This window comes from Hemicordylus capensis, chromosome 6 (assembly GCF_027244095.1).
Source record: "Hemicordylus capensis ecotype Gifberg chromosome 6, rHemCap1.1.pri, whole genome shotgun sequence".
Classification (NCBI taxonomy): Eukaryota; Metazoa; Chordata; class Lepidosauria; order Squamata; family Cordylidae; genus Hemicordylus; species Hemicordylus capensis.
The window spans coordinates 2073154-2089682 of NC_069662.1; the positions used below are offsets into that span (position 1 = coordinate 2073154).

At 51.4% G+C, this 16529-nt stretch overlaps 1 protein-coding gene across 4 annotated transcripts in view; it reads right to left on the reverse strand.

Moving 5' to 3' along the window:
* Positions 1 to 13364, reverse strand: part of TNK1 (tyrosine kinase non receptor 1) — a 30523-nt gene extending 17159 nt beyond the window's left edge. The window contains exons 1-5 of one of the 4 annotated variants that reach the window (XM_053258794.1): positions 12567 to 12820; positions 9194 to 9268; positions 2115 to 2285; positions 1459 to 1532; positions 440 to 631 (exon numbers count right to left, since the gene is read on the reverse strand). In XM_053258794.1, the coding sequence (XP_053114769.1) occupies positions 440 to 631; positions 1459 to 1532; positions 2115 to 2285; positions 9194 to 9221 (465 nt within the window). In that variant the 5' untranslated portion in view covers positions 9222 to 9268; positions 12567 to 12820. Of the gene's footprint in view, positions 1 to 439; positions 632 to 1458; positions 1533 to 2114; positions 2286 to 7428; positions 7559 to 9193; positions 9269 to 12566; positions 12821 to 13317 lie in introns of those variants that run through there. The other 3 variants (XM_053258795.1, XM_053258796.1, XM_053258793.1) reach the window with 3 other exon arrangements.
* Between the last annotated feature and the right edge of the window lie 3165 nt (positions 13365 to 16529).

The following is a 16529-nucleotide window of genomic DNA, read 5'->3' on the forward strand; positions in this document are numbered from 1 at the left end:
CCTCCAGGAAGCCCCCAATCATGGCAGGAAGGCAACAACCTCCTACACACACACACACACACACACACACACACACACACACACACACACACACACACAATCCTCCATGGCTGATATTAAGAGGTAGACTGCCTTTGAACATGGAGGTTCCATTTAACGAACGTTAAATACCAGCACCAGTGGGAGATACCTATCTCAGAGGCTCTCAAGCTTGGTCCCCCAGATGTGGTTGAGCTACAACTCCCACCATCCCCAGCCCAATGGGGATGTCCCAAAACATCTGGGGACCCAAGCTTGAGAACACCCAGTCTATCAAGCAAATCTCTACCAACAGTGGCCAACCCAGCTGATCCATGGAGCAAAGCACCACCGAGAGACGGAGTCCCTCCCAGTCCCTCCTGGTGCCAGAGGAGACGGGCAAACCGAACAAGCAGCTCACCCCTCCACCGCCAGGGGTGCTCCATTCAGCACGATACACCACCCCGAAGCAGCCGTCTCCCAGCCGGTCCCGGATCCGTAAGTCCCACTCGCTGATCAGGCATTTGAGAGAGACGTCAGCATCCACACGGGGGGCCGAGGGCTCTGGGGTGGGAGTCTCTTCGTTTTCTGGACATTTTCCTCCTGTGAACATCTTGGAGGGAGGATGAGGAAGGGGCTATAATATCCTCCCTAGGTTTCCTGCACACCATAATATCCCCAGGATGTGTAGAACTGTCAAATCATCTCAACAGCACCCCCCCCGCCCCCCTAATTCTCTGCACATCATTTCTCTTGTTTGGATCAAGATATTCCCTGGCCCACACAGGTCAATTCAACCTTAGGATGCCTGATATTCAGAGGTAGTCTGCCTTTGGACATGGAGGTTCCATTTAACTAACATTAAATGCCAGCACCCTTGAGAGATACCCTGTCTCCAAGTCTGGTCTGCTCCTCTGTCTACTTTCTGAGCCTTTTCTGTGTGACCATTGCATAAGTGTGGAACAGCCTCCAAAATGGCCACCGCCCACCGCCAGCACACAGAGGCCCAGAACGGGCCAAAAAATTGTCCAAACCAGGCCATTTTGAGACTGGGGGGAGGCCAGCAGGGGGAGAGGGAACCACCAGAGACCACCCCCACCCCACAGCTGCAGCAGTGCCCCCCAAAGGTGGTGAGTCCTTTACCTTAAAAAACAAAACTAAAAAAGAACCCCCAAACCAGCTCGAATTTGAGCCGATCTGGTGTGTGTGTGTGTGTGTGTGTGTGTGTGTGTTTGGGAGTGCACAAAACCAAACATGCCCGGTTCTGTTCAAGTCCAGTTCAGAGTCGAACCGAACCGGGCAAACCGGTTGTGTGCACACCCCTAGCCACCATCTGGTTCCCCAGAGATGTGGACTTCTGCTCCTTGACTGGATAACCTGTATACTGGATCGTGTGTGTGTGTGTGTGTGTGTTCTTCAAAGGAGGGAGAAAGTACACACCTTATACACCCAGGACATGGGACGCTGCCCTGGAGGCTTCCTGCGTTTCAAGGCTTCTTCCAAGCGCCGCTGCCCTACAGAGGAGAGTGAAACAGCCAGGCCCCCAGGGGATCAGACCAGGGGAGACCAAAACGCTCTCTCCAGAATTAATTATGCAAGTGCAGACCTTGGGCATGGGTGGGCTTGACTGACAGAATTCTGTTTCTGTGTCGTCATTAGGACTGCGGCGTATGAGCAGGTGGAACAGCAAGGAGGACAAAGCCACAGTTACCCACCCCCAGCCTTAGGGAAGAGGAGGGTCACATTTTAAAAAACCAAACGACAGCGTCTCATTGTTGGCCACCAGAAGTCCTGTTCAGCCTTTCAGCGGCCGCCGAAATGTCACACCCATGCTTTGGCAGACTCTGCCCTTTGCACCTCTTAAGGACTAGAAGCTTTGTGTTAATGAAAGTGGAGCTCTCCAGACGCTCCCTTCCACGCCGTATTCTGAAGACTCCCCTGAAACAGCCCTCCTGGGGAACCCCTGGCTAAACCCTTACTGCTCCAGCCCTGACTAAACCTGGCTAAACCCTTCCACTGCTCCAGCCCTGAGACCCCACCCCATTTCTGCCGCTGCCCTCCCAGCGTCTCACTCCCTGCCCCCCTCTCCGCAGTACCTGGGCGCCCCATGCCAATGCGGTCGAGGTCAGCTGGCCTGACATAATCAAAGTGGCCCGGCCGCGTAATGTTAAGCTCGTCACGGATCCTGCTGTAAAACTGCTCCAACTGGATTTCCGTCAGCAGCTGCAGAAGCCAGTCCGTGCCGTCATCCGGTGCCATTGGGGCCCCTGTTGGGAGGGGGGAAAGAAGAAGTGGGGGGGGGACATGCTGTTAGTCTCACCTTTCTTCACATCCATGTCACAGTGGACCAAGTGCATTTCCCAACTCATAATTCAGTTTGAATTCCATGGTAACCTCTAGCAGATGTAAAGCCGAACAGGGATTTTATCCAGGGCAGATTGGCTAGTGTCTGTGAAGTTGGTATCTTCCCCCTTTTCTTCTGTTATGCACAACTCGGCTCACTTGCTCAAGTTATTTGCACTAAGCACCTTTTTGGCAGCTAAACTGCTTCCCTGTCCCAACAGTCTGTGATCTAGATTGTATTGACTGATCTGTGTGGGGTTGGTGGATCATAGGAGATGCCCATGGCCCGGGGCTTATTCCAGCAGCATGCCTATCCCCAAACCAGACTGGTTGAATGCAACAAACATTCCCAGAAGCGCCACTGGCGTCTCAATCCTTTGCTAATTGTTGCAGAACCTGAAAATATTCCCACAAATCATTTTTGCAGGTCCTCAAGTGTCTGGACTTTGCACACTCATACAATTAAATTTGGTGTTTGTATGGGTGTGGGAAATCCATCCAGACCTAAACCTGGATCACTTCAATCTGGATCACACCCCTGCTAACTGAGCAAAGAGGCACCTTTTTAAAGTGGTGATTTGCTTTATTTTGCAGGGGGAGAGCAACTGGCCCTCTCCACTCCCAGCACAGCACCCCTCCAGTGGCTGATACTGGTGTTTTTCTTGTGTTGTTGTTTTTTAGATTGTGAGCCCTTTGGGGACAGGGACCCATTTAATTTAATTTAATTTTAAATCTATGTAAACTACTTTGGGAACTTTTGTTGAAAAGTGGTATATAAATATTAGTTGTATTTGTACTGACAAACAGAAACCAGAGCACTGTTTACTAGCAGAACAAACAAACACAAAGGAGGTTGCCAACTTTTCAACCAGGCTCTGTTACAATGCCTTCAACAGCAGCAGGATCTGCACCAGTTAGCAGACAGTAACACTGGTCTCCCTGCTGCGACCAAGCCATAGTTAAAGGCACAGCAGCTACAGCTGATGAAAACCTTGGCAACCCTCTGCACCCTTTGCAATAGTGCAAGAGGGGTGACCAAAATCTTTGGCAGGCAAAAACACGTGAGAGCAGGCTGAGTCCTCTGAGCTTGGGGTCTGGACCCAGATCTTGGGGCACCAGTGTGTGTGTGTGTGTGTGTGTGTGTGTGTGTGTGTGTGTGTGTAGAGCAGAGTTAAGATAAAGAGGGCAAAGGGCGCTGGCCAGAGGAGAGCAGTCCGGCAGAACTGGTTCTGTCTGATGAGGGATCTGAGCAAGCCAGAGCAATGGTTGCCACTGTGTTGGGGAACCGGGAGCAGGGCTAGACAGACGGGATTCCTGGCTTCTCGGCAAGGACAGGAAGCAAAACCGGGAGCTTGAGAAGAGGAGCTCTGGAGTCAGGAGTCCTGGGTTCCCTGCAAAGGACATGGCAGCCCAGGGGGAAGAGGCGAGAGCAGAGGACGTGGGGCCAGAGGGTTTCTGGACGGTTTTGCTTTTTTCCCGGGCGTGCCTCCAGCTCTGCAGCCTGGCACTCCCCACCGAGACACACACACACCCCACACAGAGCCCTTGCTCCTATCTGGGTGACACAGTTCGAGTCCGCAGAGTGCCTCCGGGGCTGCTTAAGGAAGTGAGGCGTCAGCAGCTGGGCGATTCCATTCACTCGGGTCCACGCCTCACAACAAGCAGCAGGGTGACAAGCCAGGTTGTTCAGGAGGCCCAGGAGCTGCTAGGACTTCTGGGTTCTTGAGCAAGGGGGGGGGCAATCTCAACTAGGTCTCGTCTGCCTGGGGCGGGGGGGGGAGCACCAGAAAGTATGCTCAGATTTGTTCCCTTCCGCCAGAAAGCTGCGTCTACTTTGGTCAGCTGACAAAAAGGAGGAAAGCCAACTGGGAAAGTGTTGCCTGCCACTTCTACGCCTATTAATAAGCTACGCCTATTGAATGTCTGTCTGCAGGGTGGGGCAAGATTGGAGTGGGACCTGGGACAACATAGTGAAGGTGGGCCAGCCCTGCCCTCCCAACTCCACCCCCCTTTCTTGGAGAAGCAGGAGGGGGAGAACAAACAGCAGGCTTTCACCCACCCAGTGGCCCCCTCCCCTTCGGGGGCCTGGGGACGTTTATCCTCTGTTCCCCACACCCACTTTCCCTCCAGTTATAGCGACGCCCCTGTCTGCCTGCCTGTAGTTATTTTTAAAAGCACAGAAGCATTGCTGGAGAGACAAAGTTGTGGTTAAGAACATAAGAACAGCCCTGCTGAATCAAGCCCAAGGTCTCTCTAGTCCGGGATCTTGTTTCACACAGTGGCCCACCACATGCCCCTGAGAAGCCCACAGACAAGAGGGGGGGGCACGCCTTCCTTCCTCTCTCCTGCTGCTGCTCCCCTGCAACTGGTATGTGGAGGTATCGTGCCTCTGAGGCTGGAGGTGGCTTATAGCCACCGAACTAGTAGCCATTGATAGACCTGTCCTCGGTGAATTTGTCCAAGCTCCTTTTAAAGCCATCCAAACTAGTTGCCAGCACCACATGCTGTGGCAGAGAATTCCATAGATCAATTATGTGCTATGTGAAAAAGTACTTCCTCTTGTCGGTCCTAAATTTCCTGTCCTTCAGGAAATTTGGGACACCCTACTCCTATGAGTAATGGGACACTCTACTACTACTATGACGACAACGACGAATATTTATATACCTCTCTTCATTGCATCGACACTTTCAACAAGCTGTCCACCATGACCCCGAGATCCACCTCCTGGTCAGTCACCGACATCTCAGATCCCATCAGCGTATATGTGAAGTTGAGGTTTTTTGCCCCGATATGCATCAGTTTACACTTGCCAACATTGAACCGCATTTGCCACTTTGTCGCCCACTCAAGTTTAGAGAGATCCTTTTGGAGCTCCTCACAATCAGTTTTGGATTTCACTACCCAAAAGAGTTTGGTGTCATCTGCAAATCTGGCCACTTCGCGGCTTACCCCAACTTCTAGATCATTGATGCACAAGTTAAAGAGCTCTGGTCCCAGTACAGATCCCTGGGTGACCCCATTGCTTACTTCCCTCCATTGTGGTTTTAAATACAATAGTCCAGGGGTCCTGGTGGCTGGGGATGATGGGAGTTGTAGTCCAACAACATCTGGGGACCCAGCTTGGAGAACCCCTGCAGTAATCCATGTGCTGGAAAAGCTTTCATGAGTCTTGCAGGTGGGTAGCTGGGAGCAGACTTCCCTCTAACAGGGATTCCCAGATGCTGCTGACTAAAACTCCCATAATTCCCAAACAAAAGCCGTTGCAGCTGGGGATTCTGGGAGTTGTAGTCAAAAACATCTGGGAATCCAGATGAACCCTGGCTGAGAGGCAGGGCACATGGGTCCCTGGCACTGTCTGTCCCCGCACACGGCTCCTGTGTTTTCCTTGTGTAGTTCTGCTTGTCAACAACAACCCGCTGGCCCAACCTTGTGCAGACTGACAAAGTCCAAGCTCTCTGCGAGCAAATATTGACAAGCTGCTAGGAATGAACTCAGTATGGCGTCCCCCTCCTGGTCTGAGAGAGGAGAGGCTGCTTAAAAAGAAACAGAGGATGACAGAGGACGGGTAGGCCTGACTTGTGGGGACATTCACAGGGTCCCTTGGGTTGGTCCAGAGGGAGCGGCAAGGTCCTTTCCCCCTAAATTGTTTTCCTGGTAGGCAACATGGGGGTCCCACGTCCGCATTTGCAGGTATTTTGCAGGACTAGGACAATTTCACAGACAAAACCAGGTCATGTGCCAGGATCGCTACCTGAGACTCCCTCCCGCTCAAGTTACACATCAGCAAAGGCTCTGCTCTGTCAACTTGATTCATTTCTTCCTCAAATCACCCACCCCGCCTTGTTTGTTCAGGGGTTAGAAATGTACAATATACATACTAGCAAGATGCATCCACAGCACACTCAGAGATTCCACTTCTAGAGCTACCTGAGGCTCTCCAGTGGTTGTTGGACTACAACTCCCATCATCCCCCACCATTGTGAGGGGATTCCCTCACCAGGGCCCTGCTCTAGAGCCCTGGGGACTATGACAGATGACAAGTCCAGCAACACCCTCATTTTTAATATCCTCAGAAGACAAAAACAGGGAGACAGTGATTCACCAGGGACAGATTACAGCCAATGGGCTCTGATAATTGGAGCATATAGTAATGTCTGAAAGTCTGAGCTGCGGACCAGGATGCTGGTTCTAGAAATCTCACCCCCACCATGAACTCAGTGGCCTTAGTCAAGCTACTCACTCTCTCAATCTCAATCTCAGTCTTCCAGCTGTGAAACAGACATAACTAAACCGACCTGTTTCATTGAAAAGGTTGCAACATAATGGGTGTGAAACTCTGAGCACTCAGAAATGCTAAGTATTAACTAATGCCAAATAAAATGGCACCAAACGCTAAAAAACGTGGGGTATGTGGCCTGTCAACTCTCTGCTCACATGCACTAGGAACATAGGAACCTGCCTTCCACCGAGTCAGACCCTTGGTCCATCTACAGCCAGCGTGGTGTAGTGGTTAGAGTGCTGGACTAGGACCGGGGAGACCTGAGTTCAAATCCCCATTCAGCCTTGAAACTAGCTGGGTGACTCTGGGCCAGTCACTTCTCTCTCAGCCTCACCTACTTCACAGGGCTGTTGTGAAAGAGAAACTCAAGTATGTAGTACACCGCTCTGGGCTCCTTGGAGGAAGAGTGGGATATAAATGTAAAATCATCATCATCATAGTTCAGTATTGTCTACACAGGCTGGCAGCAGCTTCTCCAAGGCTGCAGGCAGGAGTCACTCTCAGCCTTATCTGGAGATGCCAGAGAGGGAACCTGGGACCTGCAAGCATGATATTCTCAGAGCAGCCCCATCCCCTGAGGGGAATATCTTCCAGTGCTCACACATGGAGTCTCCCATTCAAATGCAAGCCAGGGTGGACCCTGTTTAACAAGCTACCACAAGACCCGCTCTCCTCCCACTAAAACTCCTACCCAGAGAATCTAGACATCCTGAATTCTCTCACCACCACCACCCCTACACTGACTGGGTGCAGGTTTTTGACAGAATCACGAGATAGTGCTGCACCTGTTGGATGTTGGCTGTCATGCAGCTTCCAAAGGCAGAAGGGCCCCTGGCAGGGAAAAGGTGCAACTGGCTTGCTGAGGAGGTTTCCCTGCATGGGGCCAGTGAAATTAACAGGAGCTGTGCAGGTTAGAGTCGCCCACCGCCCAGGACCGGCCCAGGGTCCTCAGGCATCAGCATTACATCAGGAGGCCCCTGAAAGCAATCCTGGAAAATATTATGGGAAACCTTGGGTTCAGGAGTCTCCAGCGTCAGCCAGAGTTGGCAACTCCTCCAGCGCAAGAAGAGCCCCTGGTGGGTGGGGCCTTTTGCTCTGCACCTGTGGAGCTCAGTCTGCTGATCTGTGAATGGATGGATCTCTCTGAGGGCAGGAGAGGGTTTTTTTGGTGGGCAGGGTGCGGGTTGCAAGGCCTTTTCCTATTCATTTACAAAAGTTGCAAACACCTGTTGGAAAAGACTTGGGATAAGTGGGGGGAGTCTTAGCCTGCGGTTTTTAAAATGTTATGTTCTTATCAATGGCTACTAGTCGGAGGGCTGTGGGCCACCTCCAGTCTCAAAAGGCAGGACGGCTCTGAGAATCAGTTGCAGGGGCGTAATGGCAGGAGAGAGGGAACGCCCTCAACTCCTGCCTGTGGCTTCCAGCAGCATCTTGTGGGCCACTGTGAGAAACAGGATGCTGGACTAGATGGGCCTCCTTGGGCCTGATCCAGCAGGGCGGTTCTTATGTTCTAAAATGATGTTTGAAAGCAAATAGGAACCTAGGAAGCTGTCGTCCACTGAGTCAGACCCTTGGTCCATCTAACTCAGGATTGTCGACCCAGACTGGCAGTGACTTCTCCAAAATCGAATGAATGAATGAATGAAGATGGCAGGCAGGAGTCTCTCTAAGCCCTCTCTTGGAGATACTTCCAGGGAGGGAACTTGGAACCTTCTGCATGCAAGCCTGCAGATGCTCTTCCTAGAACAGCGCCATTCCCTAGGAGATGATCTTCCAGTGCTTACACATGTAATCTCCCATCCAAATGCAAATCAGAAAAGACCCTGCTTAGCAAAGGGGACATTTCATGCTTGCTACCACAAGGCCAGCTGGGAGCATGGTGACAATAAAGTAAAGGTAAAATTGTGCCGTCAAATCGGTGTCAACTCCTGGCGCCTACAGAACCCTGTGGTTGTCTTTGGCAGAATACAGGAGGGGTTGACCCTTGCCTCCTCCCGCGCAGTATGAGATGATGCCTTTCAGCATCTTCCTAGATCGCTGCTGCCCGATACAGGTGTTTCCCATATGGTACAGTTTTAATACAAGAAATGCTACCAGCCAGCCACTGATCAAACTAGTCAATTTCACATGTTCATTTTAAATCTTCCATCCAATCCAACAGGATATCTTGATCATATGACAACCAACCGGCCAATCAGCTCTCCCCAGCGCTCATTTTCCCATCCTCTTTCCCCCTGTTTCCTGGGCCCTATGTGGGTTTTGCTCCATTCCCTGCCATCCACTTTGCCACTTTAGACCGCCTCCTTTTTTAAAAAATCACATGCTTCCTTTCCTGTAAACGTCAACCTTTACAACATCATATTAGTACAACATCACATTAAAGTACAACATCACATGAATATATATATATATATATATACACACACACACACACACACACACATATATACATATACACACATACACACACACACACATATATACACACACATACATATAAACAATCAACAAAAGACGTCACCTAACAAAATAGCATCCTCACTGTAGTACCTGAGCCAGCTGGGGCAGTCGGTACCATCTGTGGGGACGAATGCTCAGGCTGATTGTTTGCCAAGTTCTGCACCCCTAGAGATGGAAAAGAGGCAACACCATTCTTGCACTTGACAGCTGTCAGTGTGCTTTCATTCTTTGATGGTCCTGAGTATCAGGCCTGCAATGGCCAACTTTGCAATGGTGTTTAAAAAGTTGTACATATACAAAAACTACCATAAATTTTTATCAATGTGGTCAGAGAAGTGGAAATGAAAACTGGCAGGAGCTGGTCTTGTGGGAGCCAGCATGACTTGTCCCCTTAGCTAAGCAGGGTCTGCCCTGGTTGCATGTGAAAGGGAGACTTGATGTGTGAGCAGCACTGTCAGAGATTCCCCTCAGGGAAGGGCAGAAGGTTTCAAGTTCCCTCCCTGGCTTCTCCAAGATAGGACAAGATTTTATAGGACAAGCTTTTTTTTATTGAACCAACAAACTACCAAAGCATACAGTACATTTCCAAAGCACAATTATATACAAAGTGGTTGTTTGTACATGATTTATCTACAAAGATTTACACACAAGGATTTGGAAACCCACAAGGTTATGAGGTATATGCAGGTAGTACTGTAACTCCAAGATAGGGCTGAGAGAGATTCCTGCCTACAACCTTGGAGAAGCCGCTGCCAGTCTGGGTAGACAGTATTGAGTTAGATGGACCAAGGATCGGACTCAGTATATGGCAGCTTCCTATGACCTAGTTTTTAGAAGAGGAGAACTGGTCTTGTGGTAGCAAGAATGACTTGTCCCCGTAGCTAAGCAGGGTCTGCTCTGGTTTGCATTTAAATGGGAGACTACATGTGTGAGCACTGTAAGATATTCCCCTTAGGGGATGGGGCCGCTCTGGGAAGAGCATCTGATTGCATGCAGAAGGTTCCAAGTTCCCTCCCTGGCAGCATCGCCAAGATTGGGCTGTGAGAAACTCCTGCCTGCAGCCTTGGAGAAACTGCTGCCAGTCTGTGAAGACAATACTGAGCTAGATAGACCAATAGTCTGACTCAGTATATGGCAGCTTCCTATGTTCCTATTGTCCAAAGATTACTCCATGGAGAGAGCACCACAATTTTTTCATTTTCACCCTGACACTTTCCTTGGTGCAAAAACAACTGCAATTCCGCCCTAGCCATTTGCGGGGAGGGGGATAAAGAAAGTGGGGTCATGTAGAGGAAGCTGTGAGTGCAACAATACCTTCCCCTCTTTTCCAGCTCCGGGGAGTAAGTTAAGACTCCAAAAGTGCTAAAATTCACTATGAGCATGCAGACAGCAAGGTGATACTGATGGCCAAAATGTCTGGGCCTGGCTCATGGAATATGACAACGAATAAGAATACAATGAATATTTATATACCACTGTTCAACAAAAGTTCCCAAAGCGGTTTACACAGCTATAAATGAATAAATAAAATGGCTCCCTGTCCCCACAAGGGCTCACAATCTAAAAAAGAAACATAAGACAGACCACAGCAACAGCCACTGGAAGGATGCTGTGCTAGGGATGGAGAAGGCCAGTTGCTTACCCCAGCTCAATAAAGAGGATCACTACTTTAAAAAGGTGCCTCTTTGCTCAGTTAGCAGGGGAATACAGCTAGTCCTTTGCCCCATTCATCCCCTGCCATTATAGACAGCTTCTACCTGACAATATCTGACAGGGCATCATGGATACTTGGACCGTTTTGAATGCCAGGATTCAACCCTCAAGCAAATGATTTACTTCTGCTCTGAGCATGTGTAGAGTGTCTTTTGTCCATCTCTGACTAACTGCAAATACTGCACAGTTGAAGTGGCGGTATCCAGGTTTGAGGGTGTGCTTTCTAGGGCAGGGATTCCCAGGGCTGGGTCCACGGATGTTGTTGGACTAAAACTCCCATCATCCTCAGCTACAATAGCTTTGGCCACTATGGCTGAGGATGATGGGAGTTGTAGTCCAACAACAATTGGGGACCCAAGCCTGGGAACTCAGCTCCTAGGAAAACACTGATTCTAAAGGAAAATCAGTGTTTTGTGCTTTTGGAGATTTAAAAGCAAACAGTGGGATAATAAAAATATTTTCATAGTGCATACAAGCATCTGGTGACTGGTTGACAAGGACAGGAAGAAACTGTGGGTTCAAAGGACAGACCGGGCACTGGGTTCAGATGCCGCCTCTGCTACGGATTCACCGGGCAGCCCTCACTGGCAGCAAGTTCCCTCTCTGTCCCAGTTTCTCCCCATTTGTAAAATGGGACTGTTAAGGACCTCATCACAGGATGTACTTTGTGGACTAAAATTGCTATAGAAACCATGAGGTGGGCCATCCCAGCTGAAGAAATCTTCGCTGATTAATTGTACGAATTCTACTTGATTCATCAACTGATTCATTCCCCCGCCCCCCACCACTTGGGAGGGCTTTAAGAATTGCCCCACGGCTCTGGCTGGGTGTGTGTCTGGCAGCAGCAGCAAATTAATATCAGACATAAACCTGCGGAGGGTAGATGAAAGGGCAAGAACCAGCGTCAGGCTGGCAAACCCTTCCAGAACTGGCTGGAAGTCTCCCTCTTGCATTGAGACTGAAGTGCCCAGAGTAATTTGCCCCATTTAATCCCTCCAGGGGAAGTGAGTGATGGGGTGAGTGAAACTGGGGAGGGATCTCCCCCATGAAAAGGCAGGCCTTGCAAGGAAAGAGAGGGAGCAGGAAAGGGAGTGGGAGAAATGATGGGCCAAGGAACGGGGTAAGGATCTGACGAATGGAGGAATAAGGGAAAGAAAGAGCAAATCTGGGGGGTGGCGGCGGCAGCAGACAGGAAGGAACATGCCCTGACCAGAGACAAAAGAGAAAGTGTGTTGTTGTGAATGGGCTCAAAAGCAAAGAAGCCAGGAAGGGAGAAACCGCTTGATAAAGAATGGAGGGGGGGGCGGCAGTGGGACTCTTACCCCTGGACTTCGGGGCCAAAGTCCACACCCACTCCACTCCCCCCCCCCAAAAAACCCCTCTTTAGTCTGTCCAGAGTGGTGGTCACGGTGCCAGGTGGCCGAGTGTGATTGTGACCTGTGCCTGGTGCTTGAGAGGCAGAAGGAGGAAAGAGATCGGTGGGATAAGAATAGGGGGGGGGGGGTCATGCTTAAATTGCGGGTGGGTGGGCTCCAGAGGCCCTTAAGTCCAGGCTCAGCAGTTACCTCGGTGCCCCTCCGGGGGGCGGGAGCAGTGAAAGCAGCCCAGACAGGGAAAGCAAGAGGGCAAGAAAAGACGCAGGCAGGCAGGCAGGCGCTGGTCTGAGCACGAGGCCGGGAAACCAGCGCGAGGGGCGAGTGGGGCTCTCTTTTCCAAACAGCCCAGCCCCCTCCCCCCGCCGCCCGCTTACCTGCGTGGAGGCACCTGGGCAGAGTCCGGGGGCGGGCTTTCTCTCGCCTCGGAGTTGTGGTCTCTCCCGGTCCCGTCCCGTCCCGACCCTGGGCTGGCAGCCGAGAGTGGGTGAGCGCGCGGCCTGCCTGCCTGCCTGCCTGCCTACCAAGCGCTCACCTGGGCGGGCCAGGTAGTAGCAGGATGGGGCGGGGGGGGGCGTTTCCTTCCCTCGGTGGGTGGATCGCGCGAGCTCCGTCCTGCCCAGGCAGAGCGCCCCCGTTTCTTCCCTCCCCCACGGCCGGGCAAGTGGGCTCGCGCGTGGGTACAGCAACCCTGAGTGCCGGTGGGTGGGTGGCATGGGCCGCAGGCTGCTGCTGGAACTCTGGAGAGCTGCTGCCAGTCAGAGTCGACCCCACTCAGCTCGATGGACCTGGACCAAGGTCCTGGCTCAGTATAAGGCAGTTTCCTGTGTCCCGATAAAGTCAGGGCTAGGTATATGTTCGGATCCCGCACGATTCGGCTTCCTGAGAAACTCCGCTCAAAGGGCGGGGGGAGGAGGCAAGGAAACAAGAGAGCGCAAAGCTAGGTTTCTGGTCCTGAAGGTCTTTCCCATGAAATCATGTGAAGCCTCTGAAGCTGGAGAGGAGGAGGCTGAGTCAAGGGGCCAGAGGGTAGGCACCCAGCCTCCCCATGAAGCAGAGCAAAATAGACAGAGCGGTAAAAGCTGCAGAATATACTATGCAAAAGAAGATGGAGCCAAATCTGCTTACTTTCCATAAAAGATGGTTCTCTTGACGCAGAACCTGCATTACTTGATGAAGAATTTTTACATTTAAAAATCAACAACGTTCTTGAACGGTGCCTAATCAGCAGTCAGCATTCAGATGTGCTCGTGGCATGGCTTAGATACCTCTTGGAATAGCTGCCCGTGAACAATGTGTTAAATCTGAATCAGAGGAAGCAGAGTGGAAATGTTGTTCACAAGAGTTGTGGGAGGGGTCTGCATTCACAGCCCCCCGCCCGCCCGCCCGGCAAGAGGATGCCTTTCAACTGCCGGAACACACCGGGAAACCTCAAAGCCTCCCTTGCTTCATCAGCGGGATGATTAGCCAACACAGGCTTTGACTGCAGATTACAAAGAGTGCGCTCCTTAATTAAAACCAGCCCACTGCGCTGATTTCCCACCACACTGCAGCCATCCAGAGCGTGGGAGACGTTCGGCTTTTAAACACCTCCAATCCCACCCCCGGTTCTTTTTTAAAATGGGCACAGACTTCCTCAGAGGAGACCACCTCTACTTCAAAAGGCCCTCATATAAGACACCCAGAGGCAGGCTGCGGTTACTGAGAGGCGCTGGGAAAGGGCTCTCTGCACAAACACAGAGACACTCTTGCCCATGTTAATTCACACCAGAGCACTGGCATCCAAAACAGAGGGGCAAGTCCTCCAGTCTTGGAGAGGAGAGCTGGTCTTGTGGCAACAAGCACGACTTGTCCCCTGAGCTAAGCAGGGTCCACCCTGGTTGCATATGGATGGGAGACTCAAAGTGTGAGCACTGCAAGATAGCCCCCTCCAGGGATGGAGCCGCTCTAGGAAGAGCAAAAGGTCCCAAGTTTCCTCCCTAGAAGCATCTCCAAGATCGGGCTGAGAGAGATCCTGCCTGCAGCCTTGGAGAAGCCGCTGCCAGTCTGGGTAGATAATACTGAGCTAGATGGACCAATGGTCTGACTCAGTAGATGGCAGCTTCCTCTGTTCCTAATTCCCGGCTCCTGTTAAGACCCAAAGACAGACAGACAGACACACACGCCCAATGCCTCTGGGCTGTACTGTGCCACACACAGTGCTTCAGCTTGTTCTGTTTTTATTCTGCTTTCAGTCTCATTCACATGTTAATGTTTCCAATATGACTGAGCCAGGGGCATAACAAGGCTGGAGTGGGCCCAGAGACAAAATTTTAAAATGGGCCACTTGCTGATACACACACACACACACACACACACACACACTTCGTAATGTATAGTGCACTCACACTCACATCCCCATTATGCCAGCTTCTCTGGAAAACTCCACTCCCTCGCTTTAACCCCGTCCCTCCACCCTCCCGTGGGGAAGAGCGCTCCCGGCTCAGAGTTGCTTTTGCAGACAAGGACTTTGCTGCATGCATGCCGCCTTTGCTCCGAACTTGGCGTTGGCTTTTCCACGGCACCGAAGCTCTGCGGGTGTTTGGGAGTCATGTGACTTGCCTCAGGGGGGGGCCTTGAGGCATGGGGCCCCCCAGGCGGCCGCCTCCCCTTGCCTAATAGTAGTTACGCCCCTGAACTGAGCTGGGCCGCAGGGTCTCAACAGCAGCACCCCTGCTAGGGAGTAAATCTCACTGAGTGCCGTGCAACTTGCTTCTGGCTGGACATACTTAGAGTGCACCCTGCGTTTGGTCTGGCTGGCTCCTCTGTGGTCATGCTGGGGGGTTTAGTCCTCAGACTTTGTTTTAGTATTGTCACACGTTCCCCCAGGTGGTGAGAAGTTCCAGAGGCAGCAGTTTGTAGGGTTACATAAGAAGAACAGCCCTGCTGGATCAGGCCCAAGGAGGCCTGTCTAGTCCAGCATCCCGTTTCCCACAGTGGCCCACCAGATGCCTCTGGGAAGCCCACAGGCAAGAGGGGAGGGCATTTCCCCTCTCCTGCAACTAGTATTCAGAGGCATCTTGCCTCTGTGCCTGGAGGTGGCCCACAGCCACCAGACTAGTAGCCATTGATAGACCCGTCCTCCATGAATGTGTCTAAGCCCCTTTTAAAGCTTCTAAAGCTGGTGGCAATCACCACATCCTGTGGCAGAGAATTCCAGAGATTAATTATGCACTGTGTGAAAAAGTACTCCCTTTTGTCGGTCCTAAACTTCTCAACCATCAGTTTCATGGGGTGACCCGTTTCTAGTGTTGCGAGAGAGGGAGAAAAATGTTCTCTCTGTCCACGTTCTCCATTCCATGCATAATTTTATACACCTCTATCGTGTTTCCCTGTAGTCGCCTCTTTTCCAGATTAAAGAGCCCCGGATGCTGTAGCCTTGCCTCCTAAGGAAGGTGCTCCAGGCCCCTGATCATCCTGGTTGCCCTCTTCTGCACCACCTTGTTAATATACAGTGACCAGAACTGGACACAGTACTCCAAATGTGGCCACACCTTAGATTTCTATAAGGGCATTATAATATTAGCATTTTTATTTTCAACCCCCTTCCTAATGATCCCTTGCATGGAACTGGCCTTTTCCACAGCTGCCGTGCACTGAGTCGACACTTTTGCAAGCTGTCCACCCCTTTCCTGGTCAGCAACAGCTCAGTCCTCATCAGCGTATGTATGAAGTGGTCGGTTTTTTTGCCCCAATATGCATCACTTGCTTACATTGAACCACATTTGCCATATTGTCACCACTCCCCTGGTTTGGAGAGTTCTTTTTGGAGCTCCTCACAATCTGTTTTGGATTTCACTTGGGAGGAGAGAGAGCGAGAGAGAGCACACAAGAGGCTTCTCTGACTGGCAGCAGCATTTCCAGGCTCCAAGCTGGAGTCTTCCCCAGAGATGCTGCCAAGAACTGAACCCGGGACCTTCTGCATGGAAAGCAGAGGCTCCACCTCCGACTTCACATCAGAGCCCCCGAGAGAGACCCTCTGCCCCTCAGGAGATGCTTCCAGCCTTCCTCTTCCCCGTCCCCCCTCCCAGGGGTGGCCCAGCCAGCAGAGCCTCTCCAACTGTGGTTGGTCCTCAACTTCCATCATCCCCTGCTGCAAAAGTTGCAGCAGGGGCTGATGGGAGCTGTAGTCTCATAGCAGCTGGAAAGCCTCAGGTTGCCCATGGCTACTCTATATATTATATAGAAAAGTGGGGTTCAAAACCCATAAGAGCAACAGCCCGTTGTCACGGTTGTCATCAGAAAACAAATGCATGGTGAGATAGATGGAGGGTTTTCAGGGCCAGGACATCGCAGAGGCA